The sequence below is a fragment of the Mytilus californianus genome, unplaced genomic scaffold (assembly GCF_021869535.1).
Source record: "Mytilus californianus isolate M0D057914Y unplaced genomic scaffold, xbMytCali1.0.p SCAF_6, whole genome shotgun sequence".
NCBI classification, from domain to species: domain Eukaryota; kingdom Metazoa; phylum Mollusca; class Bivalvia; order Mytilida; family Mytilidae; genus Mytilus; species Mytilus californianus.
In genome coordinates, this window is record NW_026262712.1 from 22,702,850 (window position 1) to 22,719,607 (window position 16,758).

General features: G+C 32.1%; 1 protein-coding gene across 2 annotated transcripts in view; it reads right to left on the reverse strand.

Moving 5' to 3' along the window:
• Positions 1 to 3,340: 3,340 nt before the first annotated feature.
• LOC127704334 (uncharacterized) overlaps positions 3,341 to 16,758 on the reverse strand; it is a 54,017-nt gene continuing 40,599 nt past the window's right edge. For both annotated transcript variants that reach the window (XM_052208348.1, XM_052208349.1), the window contains 5 exons: positions 13,941 to 14,040; positions 12,999 to 13,051; positions 10,415 to 10,492; positions 7,488 to 7,706; positions 3,341 to 6,450 (listed from right to left, as the gene is read on the reverse strand). In XM_052208348.1, the coding sequence (XP_052064308.1) occupies positions 6,406 to 6,450; positions 7,488 to 7,706; positions 10,415 to 10,492; positions 12,999 to 13,051; positions 13,941 to 14,040 (495 nt within the window). In that variant the 3' untranslated portion in view covers positions 3,341 to 6,405. The remainder of the gene's footprint in view (positions 6,451 to 7,487; positions 7,707 to 10,414; positions 10,493 to 12,998; positions 13,052 to 13,940; positions 14,041 to 16,758) is intronic.

Consider the following 16,758-nt stretch of genomic DNA (forward strand, 5'->3'; position numbering starts at 1 on the left):
TTTTTGTCATGACATTGTCATTTTTTATTTATGAGTTTGAATGTATAAATACATTTTCAAAAGTTCTAAGGCAAGTAGGCTGTTTCTTGCTCTTTGACCAGGTTGTTGTTTTTTTTTACACTTCCCTGTTCCATTCTCTATTTAATTGATTGTTGGTTGCTTTACGCCGCATTACATTCTCTATTTAAAGATTTTTTTCAAACTTTCATACACTTTTTTTTTGTCTATCTGAATCTTTTATTTTGACTTGATTAAGAAACAAAAAATCTGTTAGTTTGTCAGCTGAGGCGAACACACTTGATCTGTAAGTGATCATTAGACGTATCAGTGTGAAGAATGGTCTGTTTGATTGAAGAACAGACATGGACAAGGCTAAGTGGCTTAGGCATAAAAAACAGCAATACTACTTTCAACTGAGGTATATTTGGAAAGTTTTTAAAAATACATTTGTATTCATGAAATAAAAAAATTGAAAAATCTAAATAAGAAATGTAAAACCAGTAAATGGTAAATGGTAAACCAGTATATGGTAAATGGTAAAACCAGTATATGGTAAAAGGGAATACCAGTATATGTTAAATGGCAAATCAGTAATGGAACCAAGTTACTTCCAGTAACAGACAGATATACCAATCCTTTGACTCTTTTATTATTATAATATAGCCAACTTATTGTAATACAATGAAAAAATACATACTCACATCAGCATTATTACATCTTTTCTTTTTTTTCTTTTTTTTTGCAAAATGATCATTTACCCAAAATTTCCTCTATACATATCAATAATGTACAGTGATGCAATTAAATAAATGAAAATTTTGAAAAAATTAATAAAATAAGAATAAAGTTTCCAATATGAAGTACATGTATCATTTGCACTATAAAAGTAATCAGAAATTTATTTTACCAATGGTAATAAAATGCTCCGCTGGGTGCAGCTTGATACGACCGCAGAGGTCGAACCCTGAACAGTTGGGGCAAGTATGGACACAACATTCAAGCTTGATACAGCACTGAATTTGGATTGTGATTAAATATTTGACACAGCATAGGTTTCTGACACAGAATGAATGTGGTCTAAGAACTTGAACATTTTTAATTTACCTATTCAAACCATATCATTATTATTTGCTTTTATACATAAATCAGAAATAACCAATTTAAAATGGAAAAATTTAAAGAAACCCCCTTATGGTTCATCACCTCCAAACTCAATCCCAGCCTTCCCTTTGTGGTATGGTACCTTGCAGTACAATTTCAGAGAGATCCATACACTTGAACACAAGTTATTGTCTGGAACCTTGAAAAATGCTTGTTTTTTGGCCCCTTTTTGGCCCCAAATTCCTAAACGTTTATGGCAATTACCCCCAAACTCAAACCCAGCTTTCCCTTTCCGACATGGAACCTTGTAGTACAATTTCATAAAGATCCATACACTTACACACAAGTTATTGTCCTGAAACTAGAAAAATGCTTGTTTTTTGCCTCTTTTTGGTCCCTAATTCCTAAAATTTTGAGGCAATTACCCCCAAATCAATCCCAGCCTTCCCTTTGTGGTACTGTACTTGCAGTACAATTTCAGAAAGATCCATACACTTACACACAAGTTATTGTCATGAAACTACAAAAATGCTTGTTTTTTGCCTCTTTTTTGGCCCCTAATTCCTAAAATTTTGAGGCAATTACCCCCAAAATCAATCCCAGCCTTCCCTTTGTGGTATGGTACCTTGCAGTACAATTTCAGAGAGATCCATACACTTGAACACAAGTTATTGTCTGGAAACAAGAAAAATGCTTATTTTTGGCCCCTTTTTGGCCCCTCTTTCCTAAACGTTTTGGGCAATTACCCCCAAACTCAATTCCAGCTTTTCCTTTGTGATATGAAACCTTGTAGTACAATTTCAGAAAGATCCATACACTTACACACAAGTTATTGTCATGAAACTAGAAAAATGCTTGTTTTTTGCCCCTAATTCCTAAAATTTTGAGGCAATTACCCCCAAAATCAATCCCAGCATTCCCTTTGTGATATGGAATCTTGTGGTACATTGTCAGAGAGATCCATACACTAACACACAAGTTATGTCTGGAAGTTACAAAAATGCTTATTTTTTTGCCCCTTTATGGCCCCTAATTCCTTAACTGTTGGTACCATAACCCCCAAATTCAATCCCAACCTTCCTTTTGTGGTATTGAACCTTATGATAAAATTTCATAGAGATCCATTCACTTAAACTTAAGTTAGAGTGCGAAAACCAATGTGTCTTCGGACGACGCCAACGTCATACGACCGCAAATTTTTGCCGTTGTATAAAAATTAGTGTACCTTTTGTAATCAATTAAATCCTCTTTGGCTAATCAATAATTCTATAATAAAATGTCTTTATCAAAATCAAAAAAGAAAGAAATTCACAACATCTGTTCATTACAAAAAAACTAGAGGCTCCAAGGAGCCTGTGTCGCTCACCTGATATTTTTGTTTACAATTGATGCATGAAATAATGCAACCATTATACTTTTGCTTTAGTTTCAGAGATGTAAGCCAAAAACTGCATTTTACCCCTATGTTCTATTTTTAGCCATTTCGGCCATGTTGGTTGGCAGGTGGGGTCATCGGACACATTTTTTAAACTAAATACCCTAATGATGATTGTGGCCAAGTTTGGTTAAACTTGTCTCAGTGTAGTTTCAGAGAAGAAGATTCTTGTAAAAGATAACAAAAATTTATGATTTTTTTTTAAAATTGACTTTAAAGGGCAATAACTTCTTAAGGGGTCAATTGACAATTTTGGTCACGTTGACTTATTTGTAGATCTTACTTTGCTAAACATTATTGCTGCTTACAGTTTATCTCTGTCTATAATAATATTCAAGATAAGAACTAAAAACTGCAAAATTTCCTTAAAATTACTAATTCAGGGGCAGCAACCCAACAATCGGTTGTCTGATTCGTCTGAAAATTTCAGGGCAGATCGATCTAATCCTGATGAACATTTTAACGCCATGTCAGATTCACTCTAAATGCTTTAGTTTCAGAGATATAAGCAAAAAACTGTATTTTACCCCTATTTTCTTTTTTTAGCCATGGCGGCCATGTTGGTTGGCAGGCGGGGTCGTCACATTTTTTAAACTTGATAGCCCAATGATGGTTGTGGCCAAGTTTGGTTAAATTTGGCCCAGTAGTTTCAGAGAAGATTTTTGTTCAAGTTGACGGACGACGACGACAACGGACGCCAAGTGATGAGAAAAGCTCACTTGGCCCATTGGGCCAGGTGCGCTAAAAATGCACCCCTGTACATTGTTTTTAAAATTAAAATATTAAAGAACAATAACAAATTAGCATTAAAATACTTAACATTTAATCATTCAGAAATAAGTTGTCTACTCTTGGACAAATAAATGGTAATATAAGCACTAGTTGCTTGTTTCTAAATACAATTTGTTTTATGTGTACCAAATTATGCAAGATGTATTTCCATTTAATAATAAACTACTTCTTATACTAAGCAGTCTACCTATTCCACATTTTTATATGGATATTCAAATACAAAATATCATAAATAGAATGATTCAAAATATTCAACAGTCTTTTGAAAATCTTACAAAGACAACTATTTACTATAGTATTTAATACATACATTCTTGCAAAACATCTCACAGAATTTTTTTTAAATGGGAAAGATAAATTTATATTTTTAATTTCATTACTGAAGGTATTTTTGCTGGAAAAATGTTACTGGTCAAAGACCAGTTACTGTCAGTTTCCAGTTACTTTCACTAGGCATTTTTTGTAATAATGGATGCATTGCATGAATTCGGCATACTGCTATTATCTTCAGACACATATTTTTTTTATCAAAAAACTTTTTGTTTGATCCAATTAAGACAACGAAATTCTGAGCTTGTGTTTTACAACATGTTGTGGGAAGATGCGTGTGCAGGGACATGACGTCATTACTTTATGGCATCCTTGATTAATGGAAACTTACTGTTTTGAAATACATAATATATCAAAGCTTGTTTAAGAACACAAATTATTTTCATAAGAATGAGGCCAGATTTATAAATTTGAAAACATATTTTTTGCTATCCTTCAATACGGTATATTATGTTGATTTCAAGTGACATTATTTATGACCAGTTCAGACTTTGCAAAAGGAAGAAAAGATTTAGAATATGTGGACATAATGACTATGTGCTTGGTAAATCTAGCAAAGAGCCTTCTCGTCTTACTACAGAAAAACATTATATGACATAAATACTCATAAAAAGTGGAAATATTTATCATTTAGTGTGTAGATTCTTAAATGATTGTAACTGGTCTTCGCAACCATAATTTTTTTACAGAAAAATCAGCACACTAGTTTACCAATATTCGTCCTTTATAAGATCTAGATGATTGAAGGATTGAGTGCATGGTGTTTAACTTAACTTTTGGTAACCATTTTATGGTAAAAGAATGTTTTCAACAGGAGTTCCTGTAAAAAAACATTTGAGAAAAACTTTGAATTTTTCACGGTAACTGGTAGCAGACAGGTATACAAATTTTAATTTAAGGAATATAAAACTTCTCTTAATAAAAATATTTGTTGTATCAACTCAATAACACATTGTACTTTTTACCTTTTTCTTCCAAGTTTATCCAATAATTTGCACAAAACTGCATTGCAGAGAAAAAATTTCCACATATCTTTCAATATTTATCCTGCAATAATACTACTCTGAGGGCAGTTAATTTTTAAAAACTAATTCTCAAAGATTTGTTGTACTCAGATTCTATTATGTGTTTTAGCAAAGGATAAAATTAATGATGTAACAGACCAGGCCATGTAAAAATGCATGACAGAAATTCTGTTTTGTTTTGTCAGTTATCTTTTGGAATATAACATAAGTTAACTGAATCACAGTTCAGAGTTCTGAATATCACTTGATATAAATATTGAGTACAAAATGTTTTTATAACTGTTTGAAAAATGTCTCAAAATTTTCACCAAAAATATTTTACAAGAGAGATGCACATGATATCTAAAAGTTGCAGATACCTAATAAACAGCTGCGCCATGAGCGCATGATACGACCGTCACTTTTTTAAAGAGTAAAGTTCAATAACTTCTTAATGTCTTTTCAGAAATTTATAATAAACTAAAGGGAGGTATTTTAATAGATATCAACCAATCACCATAGTTTCATGAAATCTGCTCGAAGCACTTTAAAGGTATTGCATGTATTGTCAGAAAACAGGAAAATCAACCCTTTTTTATGAATAAAATCCCATAACTCGGAAACATAAAATCTAGAATTTTTAAAAATTGAAAGAGAGCTTACATCAATAGATATAAACAATTCACCAAAGTTTCATGAAAACTGCTCAAAGCATTTTTGAGTTATTTTTGGGAAAACTGGAAAATCCCCCCTTTTTAATGAATAAAACCCCATAACTTTTCTTGCAAATTGGCGAAAGTGTTTCTGAGTTATTGTCTGAAAACTGGAAAATCCCCTTGTTTTAATGAATAAAACCTCATAACTCGGAAAAACAAAATCTAAAATTTATAAAAATCTAAAGGGAGCTCACATCAATAGATATAAATAATTCACCAAAGTTTCATGCAAATTGGTTAAAGCGTTTTTGAGTTATTGTCTGACATGTTGACGACAGACGGACGGACATACAGACGGACAACAGTATACCATAATACGTCCCGTAAATGGGCGTATAAAAACTATCAAGTTCATTCACTACATAAATAAAACATTCTTCACTTGAGTTATTGCTAATGACAGGTTATTTCCTTTTTAAATGGTAAATACTGTAACAAGTACACAGATATTTTTCTACATGTACTACTTAAGTGCACCAACTTTGAAGTACTGTAAAGGAAGCAAACCACTGTAGTACTTTTACTAGCAAACTATTGAACTGCAATTCTACAGTACTGAATTGTACTATTACTTTATTTCCAGTTGGTACTTTTTTCTGTTGTACTTTTTTGGTTCAAAAATATTTTGAACATGCTCCATGTTTTCCATGTTTTCAGGAATTCAATCATATTCATCCTTCTGTAAAATTCCTCAAATAATAGTACTAAATGAACATTTATGTATATACTATCTTTTATAACAATAGTATACAATCATTTAGTCTTTCATGGTGATTTGGAAGAATTGTGTACCCCTCGAAGGATGCATTTCAAATGATTGAGATGTAACAAAAATAGGAGATTTAAACATGGATGTGTGATTACTCTACTATACATTTGTCTAGCATCACATTTAAAAAAAAAATACAAAGGAATATGTAATGACTTGATATTGTGTCTATTTGAACTTCTTGTGACATGTAAAGTAACACACTTATATACAGATTATTGTATTCCATCATTGCACATTCTCCTTATCTGAACACATTCAAACATTCACCACTACTCTGCAAACTGGACATGTAGCATTTACCTAGAAAAAAAAAGAAATTAAAGGTTTTAACAAAGTTTTTGTTCACATCAGGTTTATACATCTGTGTCTTGACTTATGATGTGATTTTTAACACATATGAAAAATAAACTGATAACACAGAGATATGTCTCACCTTTTCATCAATTTGATAGTATGATGCAAATGTTGAATTTTAAAATAGCAATACTTTTAACATCTAAGTTATGCAATGCTAATACAACTGCATACCAAATATCATTGACCTACCACAAGTGGTTCCTCATAAATTGACCTAATCACAAACGAATACATGTAAACCAAGCAAAGGTTTCAAAGGTAATAGACCAAATAATCTCCATAGAAATGAGATGTGCCAATGCTAATACAGCTGCATACCAAATATCATTGACCTACCACAAGTGGTTCCTCATAAATTGACCTAATCACAAACGAATACATGTAAACCAAGCAAAGGTTTCAAAGTCAATAGACCAAATAATCTCCATAGAAATGAGATGTGCCAACGCCAATACAGCTGCATACCAAATATCATTGACCTACCACTAGTGATTCCCCATGAACTGACCTTATCACAAACTAATACATTGTTGATGTTGCAGATGCTGGAACCGCATACCTATGTCTCGTTTTTTAACTCTGTCAAGGTGAGACAAAAAATCATTAGTTTGTTATTACATGTTGTAGTACATATTAAAGGATAAAGTAACAACTGACTGGTTCATTAAAAGACTGGAAATATAAACAGTATTTCTTTTTCAAATGTTTCATTACTTTTTGATATTGTTCATACTAGATGTGTATTCAAGTACGTAACAGCACAGTGTAAAGCAGACGTTCAAAACATTTCACTATGACTTTGGTGTAGGTTTTCATGTATCAATCACCCTTATTTTTTCTGTATTGAAATTAATTCTTAAGTTTGGTTCTGCTTTGTAAGACAAGAAGGTTTTTGAAGAATTTAATGACATGCAAACAATATGAAGTTATTGTTATAGCTCAAGCTGCCTTTGGGTCAATGAAAAATCAAATTAACTTACACCAATCCATTTATCTATGCATGGAGTATGGAATTCATGAAAGCAAGGCAGGATTCTAAGCTGATCCTTATCCTCAAATTCACACATACAGACAAGACATTCCTTAACTTCCTCTCCAGGACACACCTGGTACTTCCTCTCAGGTAGTTTGGTTACTTGGTTTTTAGTCAAACCTCGTGGTTTAACATCACCCAGCATTTCAGCCAGATTAAGCAACTCCTTAATAATAAAAACAAAATTACCTTTTTAAGTATAGAATAGTTCAATCACTGGAATTTTTAAACATGAAGGTACAAATAATCATCACAGCCTAGCAGTACCAAGCATTGATAACACAAACGAGGTTGACTCAATAATCAAGACATTGTATTACACTAGTCATTTTGGGGCCCTTTATAGTTTGTTGTTCAGTGTGAGCCAAGGCTCCGTGTTGAAGGCCATACTTTGACCTATAGTTGTTAACTTTTTATACATTGTCACTTGGATGGAGCGTTGTCTCATTGGCACTCATACCACATTTTCTTATTTATAATGAAGAATGTGCTTGCAATTTAAATGAATTACAATATTCTTACGAAGTTATCTAATTTTTGAATATATTATTTTTATTATTTCAATTTATGAAAATAACATTCTAATTTAAAATGCATGCAAGACTTTTGTTCATTTATGACATTTTTTCTACATCCGTAACTGTGCATGTGTAGTTACATATCAAATGGGTTCAAATCAAAGGTCATATGGATATGAACTGCTTGTCTAATTACTGTGCAGGAATACAATGTGTATGATAAATACTTCATTCTTTTATAACATTTAAAAGGGGAATGTGTTTAACTACTATACTGGAAGACAATATTTCTGCTAAAGACTTCATTCTCTCAAAACTTTTAAATAGGGGATGTGAAGTCAACCAATAATTTGTTTTCTTTTTTATTCATATAAATGGGAAACAACAACAAGAGTTTGATTATTTAAAGTGTACTGAATTGGCAGTTTATGTTACTTTCAACATCCTTCATTCATGGATAATTTCAAGATAAACTGTTATCACAGAGATATGTCTCGCCTTTTTGTAATTTTGATAATGCAAATGTTGAAATTAAAATAGCAATACTTTAACATGTAAGTTATGCAAATATTCAAAGTCGATGAACCATGACTGAAGGTACATGGCTAAACAATCTCCATGGAATGAGATGTGCCAATGCTAATACAACTGCATACCAAATACCATTGACTTATCATTCACTTTAAAAAAACCTAAACACAAACATTAACTTGTAAACTATGTAAAAGTTTCAAAGTCAATGAACCATGATTAGGGTTGGGGCTATATAATCTCCATGGAAAAGAGACTTGCAAATGCCAATACATTTGCATACCAAATATCATTGACTTAACATTAGCAGTTCATCTTAAACTGATCTAATCACAAACTAATACATGTAAACTTAGCAAAAGTTTCAAAGTCAATAGACCATGACTGAGGGGACGGGGCCAAATATTCTCCATGGAAATGAGATGTGCTAATGCTTATACAACTGAACACCAATTAACATTGGCCTACTACTAATGGTTCCCCTTGAACTGACCTAATCACAAACTTATACATGTTAACTTAGCAAAATTTTCAAAGTCTATAGACCATGACTAAGGGGGCGGAGCCAAATAATCTCCATGGAAATGAGATATGCCAATGCTTATACAACTGCATACCAAATATCCTTGACCTACCACTAGTGGTTCCCCATAAATTGACCTAATCACAAACTAATACATGTAAACTATGAAAAGTTTCAAAGTCAATAGACCTTGACTGAGGGGGCGGGGCCAAATAATCTCCATGGTAATGAGATGTGCCAATGCTAATACAACTGCATACCAAATATCATTGACCTACCACTAGCGGTTCACCATGAACTAGACCTAATCACAAACTAATACATTGTTGATGCCGCCGCCGTCGCTGCCGCCGGAAACAGCATACCTATGTCTCGCTTTTTGACTCCGTCAAGGCGAGACAAAAAAGGAACCTTAAAATAATTAATATGCATACACAAGTATAAATACAAACAATATGCATAATATTAAAGTTCTAGCTTGAAAGCTATAGGAGGATTAAGTGGACAAACCATGTACCCAACTGAACATAAACAAAAATATTACCAAATAAACTGTTGACATAGAGATATGTCTCTCCTGTCCTCATGAAATTCAAAAAAAGACAATCTGATGGACAGCAACATTGCTTATTTATTCAAAGTCGCTGGACCATGATCTTGTGGGCAGGGCCTATAAATGGTTGGCAAGCTGAGATGTACTGATAGTAATGCAACTTTATACAAAATATCATTGATCTGTCACAGACAGTTCTTATCAAACTGACTTAGACAGAAAAATTAACATTGAAAATTGCTAGTTAAATCAAAGTTGCTGGACCATGATCTAGGGGGCAGGACCTTGAAATAGTTGTCAAACTGATGTGTACTGATAGTAATGCAACTTTATATTAAATATCAATGATCTATCCCAAGTAGTTCTTATCAAACTAACTTAAGCTGAAAACTTAACAATTGTTGACGCCATTGCCACAGTTGTCGCTTTCTTTGCAGGAGAGACAAAAATGACAAAGTTTCAACAATCTGTCATTTGTTGAAAATTAGAAAAAATCAAAGTCTTTGATATATGCACAGCCTAAGTTTATGTTCTTATATCCTGCATAAAATAAAAGTGCTAGCTGGTAAAGTGTAGGGAGTGAAAGATGAACAAACTATTTACCTCATGTAGTTATCAGACACAGACAGACAAGGGTAAAATAATTGGCCTTTTGCCAAAATAAAAATAAATCACAAGTGATAAAAATCCCTTAAAATTACTGACCAATTACCATTATCAAAGAATAACCAACAGAGTATTGTACTAACCTCATAATCCTGTCCTTCAGATGCAGACACATTGAATGCTGGGAAGAAACGACGTCCTCGTCTGTTCTGACCTCTGACCTGAAAAATATACACCAAATACACAAACTTACTTATATTGTATGACAAATATAAATTCCAGTTTTAGTTTCACACAGAACATTTCTGCTATATCTACTCTCAACAAAGAACAGAGTTCCAATGTCCCCCTTGTTGCACATATTTTATCTATCAAAGATACAAGGGCAATAACTAAAAAACACCTTTTTTTTTTTGTTCTTTAAAACAATTTATAAATATCTTAGAGAAATGAAGGCGTCAGAGCAAATGCAATGCGATCTCCGTTATAATTAATTTTTCCAAGGGGCATAACTCATTAAAAATATTTGATCAGTACTTATTTTAGAAAGTGTCAAAGACATTGCTGATATAAATCATAATGATATGAGTTTCATAAAATTCTGGCAAGAATTTGTACACATGAGAGTGTTAACAATGCAATTTTCCATATAATCAATATTTCCAAGGGACATAACTTTTTTAAAAATAATTGATCGACACTGATTTTCAAATTTGTTTGAGACATTGATGATATAAACCTATAATATAAATTTCATTAAAATCTTGCAAGAACTGTACACGTGAGAGCGCTAACAAGACTGGAGGGATGAACAGACAGATGCCTGGTATTTCTATGTCCCCCTGCAATGTGTTGCGCGGGGGACAACAAAATGAGCAGTTATCCAGAAATATTTTTCTAACACATTTTCAACAAGAGATCAGGATTACAACTCAGGTTGGTTTTTGCATTTCTGTAACCTCTGAAAGTAAGTTCAACCTACTAAATCTACTTATTTTTATATTTTGCTAAATATTTAGGCCTCAAATCTGAATAATGGTTTTAGTAAAACTGAGAAATTTCCAAATAATCTATTCATTTCTAGATATTGCAAATATGGTTGCAACTCTTTGGAATTATTTAGAGTGAAACCGGATGAAAATTGCACTGGAAATTGCAAGGGTTTCGTCAAATAGTTTTCCAGTTATCATCTAGAAAATAACAATATTTTGAATTTTGCCAAAAATAAACAACATCTGGAACAGTAAATGGTAAAAATGAACAAACTTAATATGTGTTTAGTTGGCAAAAACAATCAATAAATTTCAATCCATTTTGAAAAGTGATCCTCTATTAATCACATGAAAACCAGAGTAAGACATTGCTAGGGGGAAACATGTTTAACCTTGCCACATTCTGTATGTGCCTGTCCCAAGTCAGGATCCTGTAATTCAATGAATATCATTTGTTGCTGTTTATATTTGTTTTATTTTCATTCATTTTTTTGTACAATGTTGTACATAAATCAGGCTGTTAGTTTTCTCATTTGAATTGTTTTACATTTGTCATTTTTGGGCCTTTTATAGCATGCTATGGAGTTTGTGTTTTTGCTCATTGTTGAAGGCCGCATGGTGACCTATAGTAGATATCTCTTACATCATTTTGTCTCTGGTGGAGAGTTCTATCACTGGCAATAATACACCTTCTTTTTCTTATATACCAGGGACTAAACTTAACGGTCACCCAGTTGCCTTGGCCCAAGGCGACCAGATTTTCAGCTGTGCAAATATGTTTTATCATCCTAATTGCCCAGCTGGCACCTGTAAAATATTTTGCAGTGAATACCATTTCTACCCTTTCCCCCACAGTATGAACAAAAACTGTTCCAAAATGGAAATCTGATTGTCTAATCAAAGCTTGAAAATTGAAAGTGAGAATTTCCAGAAACCACTTTGTTCTTTTTATTAACCAAAACCCAGTCTGACAACTAGTTTTCGATGCGGTCCTATTTGACATATACCCCTTCTCTAAACACGTGTTCTTATCTCTCTTTTAAAGCTTCTACAATTATTTCATTATTGTTTAGTGTTTTTGTCAAAACTGTTGAATCTGCATTGCTTCAGAGATCCATTCCAGTTGTCCAGGGAGTCATTACAAGCTGTATATGATGATACCTTGTCCATGCATCGCTATTTACAAAATCATCAATGAAAAAACGAAATGCAAATTCTCGTAAATAAATATTAAAACATCTAGTTTGCTATCCAATCTTCAATAAAAAGAAATTGAATAATATTTTTAATCAACACTTTGGATGGCTTGGATTTGAAATAGCATTGAATGATTCATAGAAACAGCCATTTTGTCAAAATGTCAACAGGAATTTCAAATTGAAAGGAGATAATTTTGGTGGGAAATGTACTTAAATCAGTATTATCAAATCTTCTGGTGGCAATAATTCAAATATTATAAAGTTATCACACATAATCTTTAACAGACTCGTAAGCTACATATAGGATTACCTAAAAAGATTTTATTAGTACATTGTACATGTATATGAAAAGTACATTTAAGTTTTTTTTAAGTATACAAATTGCTTGGGCCCCTGAAAAAGATATTTGGGGGGGCCCAGATGCCCCCTGGAGAAAACATGTTAACCCTGTATACACAGACATGTGCATCACTATACACACCTGATACAAGACCCCACCTCATATAAGTAGGGGTATACAAATTAAGTAAACTTACAGGAGATGTACCATAGTCATCAAGAATAGACATCAAGTGTGCTTCCATTCTACCTGCAACCATAAAAAAATTTAATAAAGAATGAACATACCATTCCTTTATGTATGAAAACAGAGAACATTTACAAAGAATAGTTATCATGCCATTTTATGGACTGTATGATGACACCTGCATCTTTACTTATTGTCAAAAATATCAGCATGCATAACATATTGCAAAGAAAGGATATCAAAGCACTTCAATCCTACCTAAAAGTATCGAAAACAAATTTCAAAGGATTTATTGTCAACTTAATTTGTTAAGTGTCTTACTCATAAAATAGAAGTTTGGTGAGATTATAATGAACACTTTTATGTATAGCAAGCTTTATATGACTTTCTCCAAACTGTTTTTTTAAATAAACAATAACTATCAAAAGCTACATAAACAAGACTTGAAAACACCATTACTGACATGCATTATATGAACACAAATTTTATATGTGCAACACAAATTATTTTATTTTAACAAAAAGTAAGGTTTCTAAAGAGAAAATTGGTATTTTTCCCCTCAAAATGCAGTTCCCATTTATGGTAGAAAATTGTAGTTGCATTCATAGACAAAATAAATAACAACATTGTGGATGGATCAAACCATTGTTACATTTAAAAAAAAAATCCCTACAGAACATTCTGAATTCAGGGGTGTTCATTACACAACTGTAGATTCATTATTATTCGATGGATTCCAATTTCTGTAAAATTCATGGGTACAGGTCGAACACAAATTTAATAGTTCAATGAATTACAAATTTTCTATAGGCTTGTATGCACACTTTGGCAAACCATGAAATCCAATATCCCCCAAAAATCGAGCTTTCCTCAACCCACGATAAATAAATGAATCCACTATATTAGGGTGGTGTTGCAAATAAACCAGCTATGGAAAGGTAAACATATATACTTAGAGCTTCAAGACTGTTAGAGTTTCTTTGTCGTCTGCTTCCTCTCTGTCTGGTCCTGGTTCGAGGTGGAGTTGTACTTCTGGTGGCTTGTATCATTTGCTTTAAGTAAAAATAAATAATTTTTGTAAATGATTCCCCTTATAGTGCCAGTGAATTATATTCCTCAGCTCTAGAATTTTAAATTTCAACACAAAACTTCAGCATAATAATAAATGAGCAACCAATCATGCCACCAGATATTTCAGGTTTATTGCACAAGACAAACTACATAGTTTGATATTTACACCTATGCGTAGGAACTACTTTGTTTTAAATATGTTCTAATTTCCAGTAACAGTATGTTCTTCTTGACCAGATCAGATTTGGTGGTGTTAGGTCTTACATCTATCCTAATTATTTTAGCCACTCAAGCCGATGCTAGGGGCCGTCTTAACCTTGCAGTGTGGTGAGAGTTGTTTTGCTCCATGTTGAAGGACTCACTGTGACTTCAAGATGAAAAACAGCAATCAAACACTGTTCCTTTGCTTTTTATGTGACTTTGCTGTTCATGTACCGATTTTGTGTCATGGATGGATACCCCATATACTTTGTTTTTCTATTAAATCACTTTTTCCGACTACTGAGCTTGGTTCAAAACCACCATTCAATGAGAAAAACAAGTCAATCTGACTTACTAAAGAGGAAAAATTGATAAAAAATCTGACCTAAAAGGGAAGAAATTGTGCTACATAAATGGGCAAAAAAATATTGTTATGAATAACAAATGTGGATAATTGTCAATAAACAGGGGTCTTTTTATTTTGAAGTTTTTATATTTTCCCTACATTTCATATACATTATGGTGGTCATACAGTGACATTAAGCTATTCCTATCCTGGTCCTTTGATCTTCTGTGGACTGTTGTCTTATGCAACAATCATACCACATCTCTTTTTTTCATTATTACTATATCATACTGTAATATGACTTCTGTTACTACTTTAAAGTCAAAAGCTACCGTGTAATTTTGTCAAGCAACAATGAGATTAATTCTAAATTATCTTAAATTCTCTATTTTATTTCTTCAAGTAAATACATTGTATAAATAATACTTTTCATTATTTTGAGTGCTTTTGGATAAAAAATTAAATTTCACACATGTACACAATACACTGAATTGTACTTATGTTGACGTGGTTCTTTTGATTTTTTTTTCTCTTAAACCTTTTAAATTTTATTACTCAATAATTCTAAATAATTTTTTTTTTATATAATAAATAATTTATTGATAAAATTATTTAGATGCAAACAATTAACTATGAGAATCAATTTCATATTAATTGATTAATGTCCAGTACTTTATAGTTTACCTGTCAGGCCAACAGGTAAATCTTAGCTGTCAATCTACAAATTAACCCTCATAGTAATAACTATTTTGGTGACGGTACGTCTAAACACTGCTCAGGACCTCCTGAGTGCACTCAGGACATACAAAGTGCACTCAGGACATGAAATAGTTGTTTTAGTGAGTAGTGAAGGTATGCATTCGATAGATAATTTAATTCTCCATCTTATAATTTCTGTTTTGATAAAATCAATTTAATATTTAAGAAGTTATTGAAGTTTTCATTGGCACGCGCCGATTTTATGAAATATGTCAGGCATGACCGATGATTATATTGAATATCAATTATCATGTTGATTAGGTCGTTTGATCTTTAATAACTAGGAGTGATTAGTAATGGTACTAACCTCATACAAGTAAGCTTGGCAAACAAACAAAACCAAGATGTCTTTTGAAAAATAAACAATGAAGATATATTGTTTTAGAAAAAAATGTTAAATAAACTTTTCGTTTTGTTTGTAATAATTGAAGCCATTTGAGAAATATGAGAAATCTACATATAGTTGGGAAATTTTAATTCAATTCATTTCATTTGAAAATGTTCAAAAATATAGATATAAATTATTGCAAAATGTGGCAATTATTTCATGTAGTAAGATTTGGTTTTACATTGAGCTCGTTCTTGTCCAGTATTAAGATTCCTTGAGCAGTTTTAATGTAATAGTAAATTCTGAAGAATGATTTGTTGTAAAACAGTGAAAAGAAAATGTCTAAATTTTATTTCTGAGTAATACGAATGTTTAACCAATCAGCATTTAGTAAGATTTTATTTCTCATTTAAATCGTTCTTGTCCATGCAGTAATACAAGCCTAGAACGAATTTCAATGTGTAAATAAATTCTGAAAAAAATGAATTTGTCTCCGTTTTCTGAAAATTATCATATTTGGGTATTATTTCTAAACATTTTGTAAGCAAGATTGTAGTATGATTCTAAACTAAATTAAAAAAAAAAAGATTTTTTTATTGTAAAACAAATGAAAAAAATATTTAATTTTGTTTCTCGGTTCTTCCCATGTTTGTTTTTGTCAGTTTACTGTCCTAAATAAGTGCTATCGTATATTGAACTCTCGCCATTTATCATATTTTGGTATTTTACTGTAAAAAAAAATTATGAACATTTCGGTCCGTACAGAAAACATGATGTATCATTTCAATGTTGGTTTTCGAAAACAAAAGAACAGCGAGAAAGACTATTTCGGAGACTGTTGAGTGACACAAAATTCGTTCAAACCACGACTAAGTCTTCGTGCACATATTTTGAAGTGCCAAAACCCCAGAAACTTGCTCGTAAGCCAAACCAAAGAAAAAGACCAAGGGCAGCATGTACGCAGCCAAGATATTAGACTTACCAAATCATATAAATAAATTCATCTAAATATTTTCATTGTAAATATTGTACATAATTGTCTTCTCTATACCTATGTATATGGTT